This window comes from Dermacentor albipictus, chromosome 1 (genome assembly GCF_038994185.2).
Source record: "Dermacentor albipictus isolate Rhodes 1998 colony chromosome 1, USDA_Dalb.pri_finalv2, whole genome shotgun sequence".
NCBI classification, from domain to species: domain Eukaryota; kingdom Metazoa; phylum Arthropoda; class Arachnida; order Ixodida; family Ixodidae; genus Dermacentor; species Dermacentor albipictus.
The window spans coordinates 324,304,781-324,319,642 of record NC_091821.1 but is presented as its reverse complement, the minus strand read 5'-3'; the positions used below and the strand labels follow the sequence as shown (position 1 = coordinate 324,319,642).

The window sequence follows — 14,862 nt, the reverse complement described above, 5'->3', positions numbered from 1 at the left end:
CTTTGGGCACTATATCATGGGCAGACACAGACAACGTGTGCGAGCGTCTCATCGCTGCTGCATGTGTCCACGTGGCGCTGTCAGCCATTCCAATACGCAAGGCATATGAATTCGTGAATGCAACGCCTAACCACAGACGGTACATCATGGTCTGTTCACGTCGTAGTAACCAAGGCGGTAGATGCATTCGTATATCCTGAGACAACGAACGCAAACGACACATGAAGAACGGAACAGAAAAAGGAAACGACGTAACACTGTAGGCAGAGGGAAGCATGGCGAGAATGAGAGAATAAACGATGGTTTGTTGACATATGTTCGGCTCAGTTGCAGTATAAACGCCAGGTATTAATTGTTGCGGTCGGACTCAAGCAGAACAGCGTGTCAGATTATTTTGGTATACCGTACGTACAACCGGGCAGCTGACAGGGAAGGAACGACATGTAATACGTTGTTCAATTGCGTGCTGCACTCATTCATGAAACACCATCTATATATATATATATATATATATATATATATATATATATATATATATATATATATATATATATATATATATATATATATACACGTCGCGTTACCCGCCCTTCTGTACGGCATACCAAATTTAAATGAGCAACGCGCAGATTTGGGCTATTTGGTATTCCATGAATGAGTGCAGCACACAACTGAACAACGTATTACATGTCGTAAAGAGCGGATGTTTGGTTCTTTTTATAGGTACATAAACCTTTAAATGAAGGTGATGGAAGCGCGCTTTGCGTGTTCAGCTTAAGTAAGGCGGCGGCTCTATACATGGGCGTCGGAGATACTCAGAGCCGGTAGACATGTAATGCGGATCCACGGCCCGTAAACTACGCGATTAAGGCGTCGCGCGCCGTGGCATATACGTCGAGTCAAGTCAGGAGCGGCTGACGTGCGCGGCAGCCGCGAAGCTGCAGCGACTTGGCTCGCCTCCATGCAACAAAAACTCGCAAAGCGGCATTTTTTCTTTACAGTTTCTGTTGTTTTTTCTTACGGTAGCGCCAGCCGAGCGTGTTTCCGCTTGGCGGCACCGAATGATGTCTTAAAACGTAGAATTAAGCGCCAGCCTTGGAAAAACTTCCCGTGAAAATTCTCTTGCAAACCGCATGGGTTCTTTCGTGACTGTTGCACCATGCAGGTCTCGAAGTAGTCCAAATCGGCGCTTAAGGTGGACAAGCACGCACTGGGACCACTAAAGTGCGGTGCACTTCTTATCACGCCTAATCGCGACAAAGCAAGGAACTTCGCTCTCTGTCAACGCGACAACCGATGCGGCTGACATGGGCAAGGAAATACCTAAGGCCCGATCAACAACTGCCTCAAAGTTGCCGGGGCCATTTTCCTTCGGCAAGGATTCTCGACTTGGCAAGCTGGGTGGGGTGTTCCTTGTGACGACTACACCGCTGAGCTGTGGGGCATGCAGTCGCGGGTTGGATCGACGGCCGCATTCACCAATACACAGGGGCGGAACGTAAAAAAGAAAAAAAGAAACCACTTGTGTACTGTGCGCTGAGTGCACTTCAAAGAGCCCAGGTGGTAAAAATTATTCGGGAGTCCCTCAATACGGCGTGCCTCATGATCAAATCAATGGTGCACAGCCAAGGAGCGCGATACATGGACCCTGATTGTGGCCAAGGCTTCTGTCTCAAAATTCCACACGACCAATAACCTTCTACTAAGACTATACATACTTCATGCGCGCGCGCGTTTAGATAAAGAACATGTACACCGGCGTATATGTGCACTTGCACAACTGAGCGCAAAGCCGGAAATCCGTCGCTCCCTCCACGCCGATCGAGAGGCGGGTTAATTCACTACGCATCCCGCGGTCGGCATATCGAATGTGTCAGCCTATGTACTTTTCTCGTACGCACCAAACAGGGTGCCGGACCGCACCGTCTTCTTGTCAGGCGACAGGCCGCAGCCCGCGCCGTGCAACAGGACGACGGCGTCGTGCACACCCTCCTACCGCCACTGCGCACACGCCGTGCACGGGGCCTGACATAACCGCGCTGCACGCCCTCGTAAAACACGGCCAGCTCGCGTGCAGGAACGCGATCGTCGTCGTCGACCAACAAACAACAGGCGCCGCACTCGCCCGCTCCGCCCCAAGCGCATTACGGAAAGCGCGGCGGACGCTGTTTTCTTCGCCTGCGATTCTTGCCCGGCTTCCCGGAAGACGAGGGGACGAAAGTCGTCGCCGTGCGTACACACATAATCGCTGACCGCAGACAGTCGGCCACGCCTCATTGCCCCCGTGCGAATTTCCCGGCGCGCGCTGATGCACAGGCCACGCGTGGAAGACCAGCGCTGCCTGCATGCTACACCTGCACATGTGCCGCGCGAGTGGAATGCGAAGCACCCGTCCGATCGCCGCGCGGTCATCAACTGCAGGGGCGGAACGTCGCCGATCGCCGACGACGTATCCGAGGTCGCGCTGCAGTCTGAGCTCTTCACAGTCCTGCCCGAGTTTGCTTTCGTGCGTGATCGCGTAGTTCTCTAGTGCACTGACTGGAAGCAAGGCGGCCCCGCGATGCCCGCTGTGTTGAGCACACTTGAAAGTATACTCGTGGAAAGAGACAGATCGAGAATACTGACACGGATATCGGAGTGCGAAAATACCGAGATCCGCGGCATTATATATATATATATATATATATATATATATATATATATAGTGCTTGGAGTGTTTAATGGGCAAAAAGTATTTAGAAGTTAATGAGAAATACAACTTACTATATGTATAATGATGAATAAAGACCGTGTGTGTTAATAGTACTGTTCATTCGGTCACCTCTTATCATGCGTCACGCCGAACGTCTAATATTCCGGCTATATATTAATGGTCAACGCCGAGGCCGGCGAACCAATGACGCAGGGCGAAAAGAATGGGTACGTAAACAAAGCGAATCGCCGCAAAATACGGGCTCCGAAAGCAAGGCTTGCAACTTCAGCCGCAAGCAGAGCAGCGAAGTGTTGCTGCCCACAACGTCGATCCCAGAAAAGGAGAGGGAAGCGCAGCGCGCAGTTTCGAGCGGAGATAAGTGTGGCCCAGCGGGGAGCAACGTGTTGAAGCGGGCAGCGAAAGACGAGTCGATGAAAAAACCGAGCGCAGTGTGTGCGGGCCGCCGCTTTTCGAACTCGGCAGCCCGTGCCATTGCGACGCGGATCATGGCGAGTGTGAGCGCGTGCTCGCGTTGCAAGGAGACACGACACGGCGAGCTCCTCTCGGTGACAGAAGGATTACGAAACTGCCGCGACAGTGGGAACAGTGCGTGTGTTTGTGGGACACACACACACACACACACACACACACACACACACACACACACACACACACACACACACACACACACACACACACACACACACACACACACACACAAGGAGAGAGAGAGAAACAGCACAATTCTAGCCCATAAGCCTGTCTGCACTCGGAAGAGGACATTACTCGCCCCAAAATTTGAAATGCATAATCAACAAAGTTACAAAGAAAACTCACTAATTAAATTTTTAACTACTTACCTTATGGCACATATAAAAATTTAGAAATTCTAGCCAAGGAATTCGCAAGGCGGATCCACTTGGAAAGAAATGACACTATTTACGAGGTATGCGCCATCAAACGAGCGGTAAAAATGCACAGTGGTTCCACTTACCTTCTTCACAAAACGTTGTTTTATGCATTGAAGCACAAAAGTAACTGGAATGGCTATATACTTCTCCGCAAAGTTAATAATATCCGTTAATTAATATCCCGAGATTGGTGTCCTCCTGAGAATTTGTTCCAAGTTGCGAACTGCCCGGCTAGAATTTGTAAATTGCAATATGTGCCATAAGGAAATTAGTTGAAAAACTTAATTAGTGAGCCTCTGTTAATTAGTAGATTATGCATTTCAATTTTTTGTGCAAGTAGTGTCCGCCTCTTCGAGTAGACCAGCGCAAGGTTCTAGAATTGTGCTAGCTGTCACAGGCAATTAAAGAATAATAATAAAGCGTTCGCTGAAACACCCGGCATAAGCAGCAGCAAACTATAAAATCTTTGTCCGAGATGTACAGTGCCTATATATGTGAGGTGTGAAATGAAAGAAATGACTCCGCCTACACGAGCGCACAGATCGCAAACAAGCGCTTGCCGTGCGGGGAATGCGTCGCTCTCTGTCGAAATGAGGATGCAGGTGCGTTCACTTATTTTCGCAAACAAAAGGCCCAATGCACTCTGCGTCGCACGACAGCATGGAGCCCCAGCCCCGGAAATAAATCGGGCGCAAGCGGCAGGCAGAGCAACGCGTGTTGTATATGTACATACGTATAATACACGTATAGGCGGTGTCGGCATGTGTTGCAGTTTCCAGGCGGCTGCCGACAACCGGCGGGCGAACGTATAGCTCGCAGAGTCACCTTCACATTTGCTCGTGCTGAATGTGCCGTTTCAGAGCGGAGCTGTTATACACTAGGTTCTGGCGGATTGTGCGCGTATAGGCAAGAAAGATGGCGGCCACCCCAGAGCTAGAAAAGCTAAAGCATAAAGCAAAAGCGTATCGTCGGATATGTCCCAGCTGCCCTTAATGTGCGAGAAGTGTCAAAACGTATTATTATAAAAAAAATATCGTAATAAAAAAAGTAACACCGGAAAAGACAATGTTTAGCATGGATTGCAGTTTACGTCACGGGCGGGCTCTATGGGCAAACCACGTAACCTTATCACAGTTCCCTTCCACCCGTACAATGGGTAGGCCGCGTGCGGTGAGGACTGCGGAACAACAGCGCGCCTACGAAGAACACCGTCGTGAACAGAAGCAAAAATGTGCGCGGCAACGGCGGGCGGCACGTAATACGGACGAAGATCGTGCCACAAACGCCAAGCGTATGCACCTTTGGTTGGATCACCCCTACCGACTCTACTCCCATCGTAATTGCGGATAATTTCAACAGAGACGTGTCTCTGCCAGATGGAAAGTCGTTCGTGGCGTTGCTCGGTGGAAAGGTTCGACATTCAGTGCTACACAAACGTCAGCGTGCCCACGACGCGGTCGTGTACAGACATTACATTGGCCAATGACCTTTCCAGTGTCGCCGCACAGAGCCACTGGCCGTATATCATAGCGATCATAAAGCGATAGTCAGCTTGGTGACCAAATAATACATCTACAAAATCAAACAAAAGAAGGTTAAAAATAAAAAAAGAGCATTGGGTATGACATTTAATAAAACAACAAAAAATCGTGCAAAGACAAAATTCACTGCAGCATGTGTCTTATTATCAATCAACATATTTATTATCCTATATATACAAATCCGCTGGTCGTCCACCTTCACAGAGTGGAATGGATCTGAATTTTTAAATATCTCTTTTTCGTTTTTCTCATTTGCGTATACGCGGCAACAGACCCGCGCACAACGCGTCGTTCTGCACGCGCGCACTTGCGGATCGCTTGCTGCACATTGGGAGCATTTGCGCGTCTGGTTGACCTTTCCTTCCTCCTTTTCTCACACCCCCTCCTCCTTAGCGCACACACTAAAGCTGCGTCGTTTACTGAGAGGACAAATCTGTGGCGACTGGCTCGGAGAATTGTACCCGCTGATGAATTTACCAATGGGTGAAGAACCTCGCGCACAGATGTAGAGCGACAAAGGCAATGCACTTCTCGCGAAAACACCGTTCCTTTCTCACAAAATAACTCACTGTGCGCCAACGTGCTTCCACCATTTGAGCGAACCTTTTCATATCGTGAGCTAATTTACCCGCTGTCCTTTCAATACGTATATTGCATTTGGTAAAATCCGAGTGCTTATACAACGACTCGCACAGCTCACTTCCAAATATCTGTCTTTCTTTCGCATTCTCGGCGGTGTGTACACACAGCGCAAGGCCCGTACACTTGTACGCGGCACATGGTTTCCGTTCACTGCTCCCGCACTGATGCTGCTGACGGCAGCAGGCGCGTTCTTCACAGGAAGCGAGAAAGTGCCGGAGGTCTGAAGTCCAAAGCTGGACTAAAACACCAGCTTCAAGCCCAACGTCACCGGCAAGCGTCAAACAAAGGAAAGAAAGCGAGAGGAAACAGGCGTACGTATGCGTACGCCTGTTTCCTCTCAGCAGCCGCTACAGCAGATGCAGGAGGAAAGTTTATGAAAGAAGTCGTGATCTATAGGGCAAATGAGTTGAATGCAGCAGAACGTGCGATTGCCAAGCCTCTTTAGGACGCCTCGAAGGAATTCCGATTGCAAAGCAAGATCAAATGTGACGAGGGCTGTAGCTGTTCGTATGCAGTGTATGCGTCGGTGCCGTTACGGGTGTTTGCAAGTGGTGCGACACTGTGTCTCCTTGAGACATCGAACACCACCAGTCGACAACGATCAAGTTGTAGGAGGCGCAAAAGGAAACAAAATGCTCCTCAAGCCTGATTAGTGCTGCATGTGTAATATGCAGGACTAGTTCAATTCAGTCAGAAGTAACGCTCCTCCTGATGAACCTTCTTAGAAAAGTCAAAGTAATCTGAGATCACGACTCAAACGCGTGTACGTCACCGATGACGCAAATTCGATGACGTAAGTGGGTGGGAGACATACAACTATGTCCCGGTAATGCACCAAAAAAGAACGCCCAAGCCGATTTCCAGCACAGGGCCGTATATTCCCGAACTGAAAGATACAAAAAAGTCACCGGGCGCGGGAGGCATGATGCACGGTGCCAGTCTGAAAAGGAAGAAATGGAAAGCGGCGAACAGTCGACAAAAAACGCCGACGCCGACACCAACACCGACGCCGACACCGACACCGACGCCGACGACACCGGCTTTTCTGCGACACGAGCTCCTTAACGCTATCGCGTTAAAAGTACGAAAAACTCAACGCCAACAAACTTTTTCTTAGCCTCACTGACTGTATCGTAGCAATGGCAGAGGAGAGGGTATGCGCGGGCGCTCGAACAGTGATTGGGAGTCCGCTTTGTCCCACCGCTCTTCCCAACTGATTAAACTGCATGCCAGTGACGATTTAACTTCGTGTATAAATTTTGGCAGAATGTTTGTCGCAAGGCTTGCAGCGACTATAACAAAATGCTATCCGCGTTAATGGTGTAAATATGGGGTCGCTAGCTTATTGATCCACATGCAAATACGATCTCCGCAGCATTTTATCTACGTTTGGTGCAGCGATGCGAGGAATTATTAGTTAATTATTTATACTCTCAATACATATAATACATGATAGAGGGGCGGCATGGGCTGCAATCAAATATGCAAGCAAAGAAGAATGGGAAACTAGCACAGGAGCACAGAAGGGGCAAATAAACAATTCATCAAACAGTTACTTCGCAAGTGGAATAAAGCATCACCCGTGCACAACAAAACAAAATAATACGAGAAACTGATCAAATGAGCGTACGAAAATAACAATGGCACGCTACGAATCAGGGGCCGAATTGACAAAGCGCTTCGTTTCGTAGGTGCTCTGGCAGTGGTCGGCCGCCTACGTCAATAGTACACTCAGCATCAGGATTGGCTAGAATTTTAACGACAAGTATGCCGGAAAAGACTCTTGTACGGGCGCAGATTACGTTGGCGACGGGGACGTTCTCGGGTCGCATTCGCCCAGAGGCGCCTCTCCACGATCCAGCACGCACGCACGCACGCACGCACGCACGCACGCACGCACGCACGCACGCAGGCTTTGCTATAAAGCCCAACCGCGTCACCGCGCTCCCACGACCAGTGCGTGCGGAGCCATCGAACGCGCGACGCGTGGCCGGTCGGGCGCTGTCGCTGGGCGCGGTCGCCGACGAGAGCGCGCGAGATCGGCCGTTCGCCTCGTTCGGCTACGCGCATAAAAAGAACCACGCGGCGTGCAACCAGAAGGGAGGCGACGCGTCGCCCACACAGCAGATATATATGAGGGCCCACGACCGCGGAAGCGGGACAAGCGAGCGCTTGGTCGAGGACGGCGAGCGCAGGCCTGCCACCTGTGCGATACGTGCACCTCTTCCGAGGTCGTCCCTCCCGACTCGCGAAAAAGGGTGTGCACGACAGAGGGAACGCACGTCCTGGCCCACATCGACAGCGGGAGTGCTAAACATACGCGCATGCACGAGCGACGGAAAGCCCTCACAACGGCAAGGATGTTCCGTGCGTCCTACAGCGTACACGTTCCAAGTGACGCTCGGGTTAGGGGGGCGCTTCATGGAGGGCTACAGCTTCAAGCCCTGCAGCGCGTGGTGGCAGTGGCGGGAACGAGGTGTTGCGGGACGGAACGCTGACCGCATTTCGATGGGGCGGTACGCGTCCGGTTACTGAGATTTCGGAGCACGTTAACGAAGTCTGCGCGGCGAAAACTAATTCAGGTCCGTGGTCTCAGACGGTGCAGTGACATGCGCGGGCACACGTAGTAAGCAAGGAGACCTCTGGTAATGGTACAGTACGTTTTGCGAACTGAAGGAAGTGGAGCGCCACCATGTCGGAGCACCGTTGGACAGACACGCTCGCAAGACACGTTCCGATTGCATACGGCGGCCATCTTCGACAGCAGACACGACTTTAAGATGTTGACACAAATGTCCGATACACTTGAACAGTCCTCTTCGAGGCAAATTAAGCGATATTTTCGTGTTGCTTTGCTTGGTCTGAAAGCTAGGACACGCCCGTGGGCAAAGGTAGCCATATATTGAGCCCGCTACCTTGGTTGAGCCTCGCGGCTACTCTGGTGTTACCCACGCAAGGTCAATGTGTACTGCCAAAATCATCATTGCTTTGCGTGTAACCGCAGCTACAATTACTATCGCAATTCTCGCGTTAAAGAAAAACAAAAGTGAAAGAAAACAGTAACATTTGGATGTAAAACAGCAACAGTGAAACTTAAATATAGCTTGGCGAGGAACGGATACTTCCTCCTATGTCGGACTTTCTCACTGAGTAAAATGAAGCGCTCAGCGAACGCTTGGCATGCCATCGTCTGCTCGGGTTATGCTACAGAAGCCGAGGGTTTGTCTCGTGCATAGTAGGAAAGTTGATCTTCAAGTGGAAAGACAAAGTGTCGCAGGAAGCGACGGTGCTTTCACCACAGAGTGAGGCGTTAGAGAGCCAATCATAGCCTGACAGTCTCAGAGATAGCAACACCATAGATCAGCAAACGCTGACAGCGTCAAGAAAAACAAGGGGGCAGGAGGAGGGGGGTTTGCAATAAAAGAATGGAACTGTACGCAGCGTTTTACAGAGTGCAAAGCAAGAAAGACGACACACACAGTTTCGCCATACGGGCGAAGCAATGAACGTGATAGCAACACGTGAGAATATTCCACGAAGTGTAATTAAAAGACTCGTAGCTGTAGTGGCAGTATGAACTGAAGTAAGCGTGCGTAAGCTAAGAAGAAACGAGCTGCTATGTTAGGAACCCTCCGTTTGAATCATGCCATCGGACAATTTCATTTATGTTTATTAATAAAAGCGAACGTCTTTCTTAGCGAATTTACCACCACTTTTCCGTATCGGGTACGTTTCAATTAAACCGCGTTCGCAGGCCGATCCCGGAGGTTGTGCACAGCCGCGTCAATGAAATCACATCATTTTAAACTTCGAGCTCGGCTACTGTTTCGCGCATATAATATTGAAGCCTGAGAAGATTTAAGATGAAAGGCATGCGCTGGCGGTGTTTCGTTTCTTGACGTTTCTTTGTGGGCTGCCATTCTCAAAAGTCTGAGGAATAATGTTGTCAAGAATGTAGGACCCGGTATGAGCCACTCCAGCGATTGAATGGTGTGGCAATATAACCCGCATATACCGCACGTAATATAGCAGGGCGTGACACATAGCGTACATATACCTAAATATATGCAGAACCTCACGGCGACGGCAAGGATTCGCCTGGGGTTTCCTTGTAATGGTTATCGCAATACGACACCGTCTTTGACGACGTCGCGATCGATCGAGCCCCGCGAGAAGAACCTTGGTTGGGAGTGTGCGAAGCCCCTACACACGTGGAGCGTAGAGAGACCCGCCGAGGTAAGATGAATTGCTATGGCGTTTCGCCGCATTTCGATGGCGGCGAAGCGAAGGAACGTTCGTGTAGATTTAGGTGCGCGTTAAAGAACCCCAGGTGTTCAAAACTAATCCGGATCCCGCCACTACGGCGCCCTTCATAACCCGAGTGTTGGTTTGGGACGTAAACCCCATGAATCGAATGGTGGAGCGTACGGACACGCTCCAAAACGCGGCGTAGCCGAACTACACGAGCAGCATTTCGGACCCTGTCACCTGGCGTAGACGAACACGCTTGACCGCGCCCTAATGCCGGCTTATATGTGCACTTCGTGGATGTCAGTCAAAACTGACATCAGACGGTATGTACATATTTACTAGGGAAACACCGTGCTTTAACAGGACGGTGCAAAATGGACGCTTGTAGCTGGACGCCACCGCACCAGATGTACGTCTCGAAAATACATTTCCTGCGGTAACCATATCCACGTTGGTGCACGCAATCAATATTGTCGTCCCTACAACGGGATCTGCCCGTACGAGCCTGCAGGCGTACATCCTGCGCTACTGGGACATACCCCCATCGCCATCAATCTCGTCCAAAGGCAAGATTAATGCCCAATGTTTTCGAATGTTTTCGAATGCGGATGTTTCATATACCGACAAACGTCGTTCAAGGTGGTGGTAAACAAGTTCACGGCGATTTCACTCCTCCTACTTACCCCCTCCCGTTTCTTACTCTCCCAAGAGGTATTCGCCGAACACCGAGTCCCGTCCTCACGATTGCATGAGTGTGGCCGTACAAACAAGCCGAGGAGCTTCGGCATGCACGGACCTGAATTTGTTGTCTGCGTGGTTCGGAGCAGCACTCCAGGTACTGCGCACCGTGCACATCTGAGAGCGAGTGTTCAAAGTAACGGTAAACCCTGCGGGCGACCAAGGTTGCGGCTCACAACAAGACGACGTGAAAAAAAAAAAAGACGCAATATGCGGGGGGTGGGGGGGGACAAAAAAAAAAACTAACGCCAGCAGTCAGTCACACTGCCGGTGCCTAGCGCTCCCGTTATCTATAAACTTATCTTGCGGCGGTCTCAAGAGGCCCCCCCGTTCGCGAACAAGAACTCTGACGCACGCGAGCAGGTTGGTTTTTCTTTCTCTGCTCTTTTTTTCTTTCTTTACAAGCAGATAATTACGAACGTGTAGACCTGTCATTAGTTGTAACACCAGGGCCGGTCCAGAATCTAACCTCTATTTGACTAAGCATCAGGTGAATGTGCTAAATACTACCGCTGCTGCATGTTTACCGTGCCGGAAGTTTCCATTAGACGAGCAGCCCTTTCTAAATAAATAAAAGCATTACAATAACTACTTCCATGCTCCTGCTGCTGTTTTCCGTTGCATCGACAGAGTAAAAGCGAAGGCAGAAAGCGAAAGTGCAACGCACTAAGGCTACATACTAATCGTTTCCTTTAGGTGTACGTTTTTCCTTTGTTGTTTGTTTTTGTCGTTGTTACGGCACGTGAGGCAGCTCTAGCGATGTCCAACAAGCGCCATACGCATATTTCGAATCTCCTTCCTAAACGACCGCGAACCTATATCGCGCGCGTATTCCGAGACTAAGGATAAGCTAAGGAGCCGTTCAAATTAAATTTTAAAAGACAATCGGATATGAAACAGTGAATATGTACCCGAAGCATGACATGGGGCTGCAAGCTCATGGGACCAGTCCTCATAAGCTGCAGCGTTCGCAGGCTACGACTAACCTGACCGTCGTCCTACTATACCGTACATCCACTGAATACTATAAGCACGCGAATGTGCCGACGAAAGTGGCCGCAACAGGTGTAATACTTGCTGCAGCCAAAGACGTATACGCGGTTATCGGCGAGATCGCTTCGTGGACGGCACACCCGACAGCCCATGACAGAGACATCCCGACGCTTACGTCTCGCCTCTCTGCTGTAAGGCGGCGATTACAGCGCTCTCCACATTATCCATACGTACATTTTCTGGAGCTGTAGGAACGGCATGGTTGCTGCCTTCGGGCGTCTGCGTCGACTGTGTGAGGCACGCGCAGAGCGGTCGCTGCCAGTCGAAGTCGCTCCCGATCTTTGCGGACGAGACTTCGGCGTCTGAAGGCCCGGCGCCCTGGTGGCAGACACGGTGCGATACGGCGCCGGGCCGGGGAGGAACGCGCCGATAAAGGTGTCCGCACCGAGGAGCGAGTCTTCGTGTACAAGGCGCACGGGCGGAGTGCCCTCACGAGAGCAGAAAGGAAAGAATGTTTGCACGCCGACGGCAGAGAGACAGCAGTGAAAGGCTGCCGAGCGCCCCTATCTCACAACGCGACGACAAGCTGCAGCCAGTTGAACGTCAGATATATACGCACGTCCCTTTTTGTTGTTATTCCACAGGCCAGACCTAGGACAAAGCGGGCACGATGGCTGCTCGCTGTTTTCGTGTATATACTATACGTGTTGAAAGCGATCATCCATAGCAAAAAAACTCACTGACGATTACGATAACCCCTAATGCAAATTTTGAGCGCAGCTGTTTAGGTGTTTTGAATTCGCGATATATTGTGGCAAAGAATTTTATTCTGAAGGACGTGGTGCTCTCGGCGGCGGCGCTGAGCCTCTTCTCGGGCATCTCGTTTAGCAGCAGCGGCAGACGAACTATTTCCACCGGTTGCGTCGCACAATGTTCAGAAAGAAAGCGTAAACACGCGAACGCGTGGCTGGCGCGAAGCGCATTCTCCAGCAGTGGTGGCGCAGGCGAAGAAGCGCATGCGCAATGGTTCCGAAGCCCACGCCACCGTTTTGTTTCCGGTGGACGCGCTCCCAGCATGCCTGGTCGCAGCCGTTGAGCCCGGCTCATGCGGCACACCGCTCTCCTCTTCACTATTTCGGCATATTCTCTCCCTCCCCTCCACGTTCCCCCTCATGAATTCGCTACACCCTCCTTCTCCGCTTTCCTCCTCACACTCTTTTCGCCATTGCCGTCTTTCGTCCGCTGTGCTTGTTCGCTCGGTTACGCCGAGGATCGCCGACGCTCAACGCAGGAACGGGCGCTTAAGAGCTGCACTCTAAAAAAAATTGTGGGAGATATATAAAGGACATCTCGACAACTTCGCTTCGTTAATTTTGCTGCTGCGCTTACACGTCACGTATACGTGACCCAAGACTGTCGGCGACCTTACATGAACAACCATGAAAGACAAGGAAGAACCTGTCGATAAGGGGTCGCTACGAGTTTGTCCAGGCACCTCGCATATTTTTTTTAAAGTCTGGTGCACTGTACTGACTACCTGAAGACCATCTAAAAGATTACCGTAATACATAAGGAATGCCCTAATCTGCTTTTCTGGTCTTGCTGGCACTTCACTTGCATGCGACGGCTAATAAAGCTATGTCAATGCATTGCACAATTATGTAGAAAAGTCACAGCGCCACCAACCTCAAGTCATCAATATAGTTGCAGAGCCGGGCGATTGTATACTTGCAAAGATCTAGACTCATGCCCTCATCCTTTAATACACTGCACTGTATATGTCTGTCATGTGAAATATATACAATGTCTTTTGACAGCATGTGGACCTAAGGTCCCTTGCTGTCTAACATATGTGGATTTTCCGCAAAAACCTGTATCCCGTTTCACTTATTGAAGGCCGCATGATCGTCCTTTTATGCGGCAGGGAGAAGGAAGACAGTCAGCGAAATAATGTGCCTGTAATGCTGTGCGCTGGCGCCACTCCAGACGTGGTCGTCAAGACGCTGGCGGTTGGAGGAGCCAACGTTTCAAGTACAATAATACGTAGGGGAAAGCGGGCAGCGATAGCAAAAGTAAACAATATCTACAAATCACACTATAGTAGTGCTGATAAGCACGAGAAGCGAACCGGGCACTTCTCGCGGATACCGTCGGCGCGGATACACCTCTGGATTTCGAAGGCGCGCGGCGCCGCGCATCACGGGCAGGTCAGTGAGACGTTAGCGGTACGCGCACGAGGCTGTTCTCCTTGAAGTCACGCTATACACGCGCGTCTCTAAAAGCGAAGACGAAAGGAGAAGCCGAGGAAACCTTGGACGCTCAGCAGCCGCTGTGACGTTTCGGATGTCTCAAATAAAGGGGGAGGCGGAGAGGAGCTAGAGAAATAAGCCAGAGACGGCATTTCAAGAACTCGAGAGAGTCGGATCAGCGAAGCGTCGTGGGCGGCAGAATGGGCCGAAAAGGTGCGGAAGGATTCAACCGACCGGTTCTCGATCCCCGAACTCCATAGAAGCGGTGCGTATACGTACGAACGGCCCAGGGCAGAGAGGCAGCAGGGTTCTGTCGCCCTCAGCAGCGCCGGAAGCGCGCGCGTGGTGCCCTTCGGCTCGTGGTATACACACCGATGATATCGGCGCATATATGTGCGTCAGGCTCACTCGGGCGAGAGAGCGCCCCGGCGACCGCTCACGGTCACTCGAATAAAGAGTGCTCGTCTTCGTTGGCGCCGCACGGCTCACCGCGGGACCTCAACAGGCGTCGCCGTGCTTCCAATCTTCGTCGAGCATCGGACGACGTAAAGATGCTGGGGAGCACGGGGCGACCCGTTACGACGGAGCCTGCCGATCGAAGGCTTAGCGCTTTAATTTTCCGCCGCGTTAGGATGGATAATTATACGATACGACGGTTGGTGGGTAAGACAAATCGAACTATTTAGAAGGCGGCTAATGCGCAAAAAAAAAAAGAAAGGCCAAGGTGTAGCGCAGTGAGTTCGGCCAGTTATAGACGTAACAATCGTTGGGGGACAGCAACGAGCTTCGTTTATCAGCACCCAACCTGGACGCAGTCGTAAACAATAGCAAAGCAGCACGCAGGT

General features: G+C 50.9%; 1 protein-coding gene across 12 annotated transcripts in view; it reads right to left on the bottom strand.

Moving 5' to 3' along the window:
* Positions 1-14,862, bottom strand: part of Ndae1 (Na[+]-driven anion exchanger 1) — a 248,863-nt gene that overhangs the window by 98,789 nt on the left and 135,212 nt on the right. The window contains exon 1 of one of the 12 annotated variants that reach the window (XM_065453179.2): positions 12,003-12,155. The exons of the other annotated variants lie outside the window; for them this stretch is intronic. Coding sequence (XP_065309251.1) covers positions 12,003-12,028 — 26 coding nt within the window. The 5' untranslated portion in view covers positions 12,029-12,155. Of the gene's footprint in view, positions 1-12,002; positions 12,156-14,862 lie in introns of those variants that run through there. 12 annotated transcript variants of the gene reach the window in all.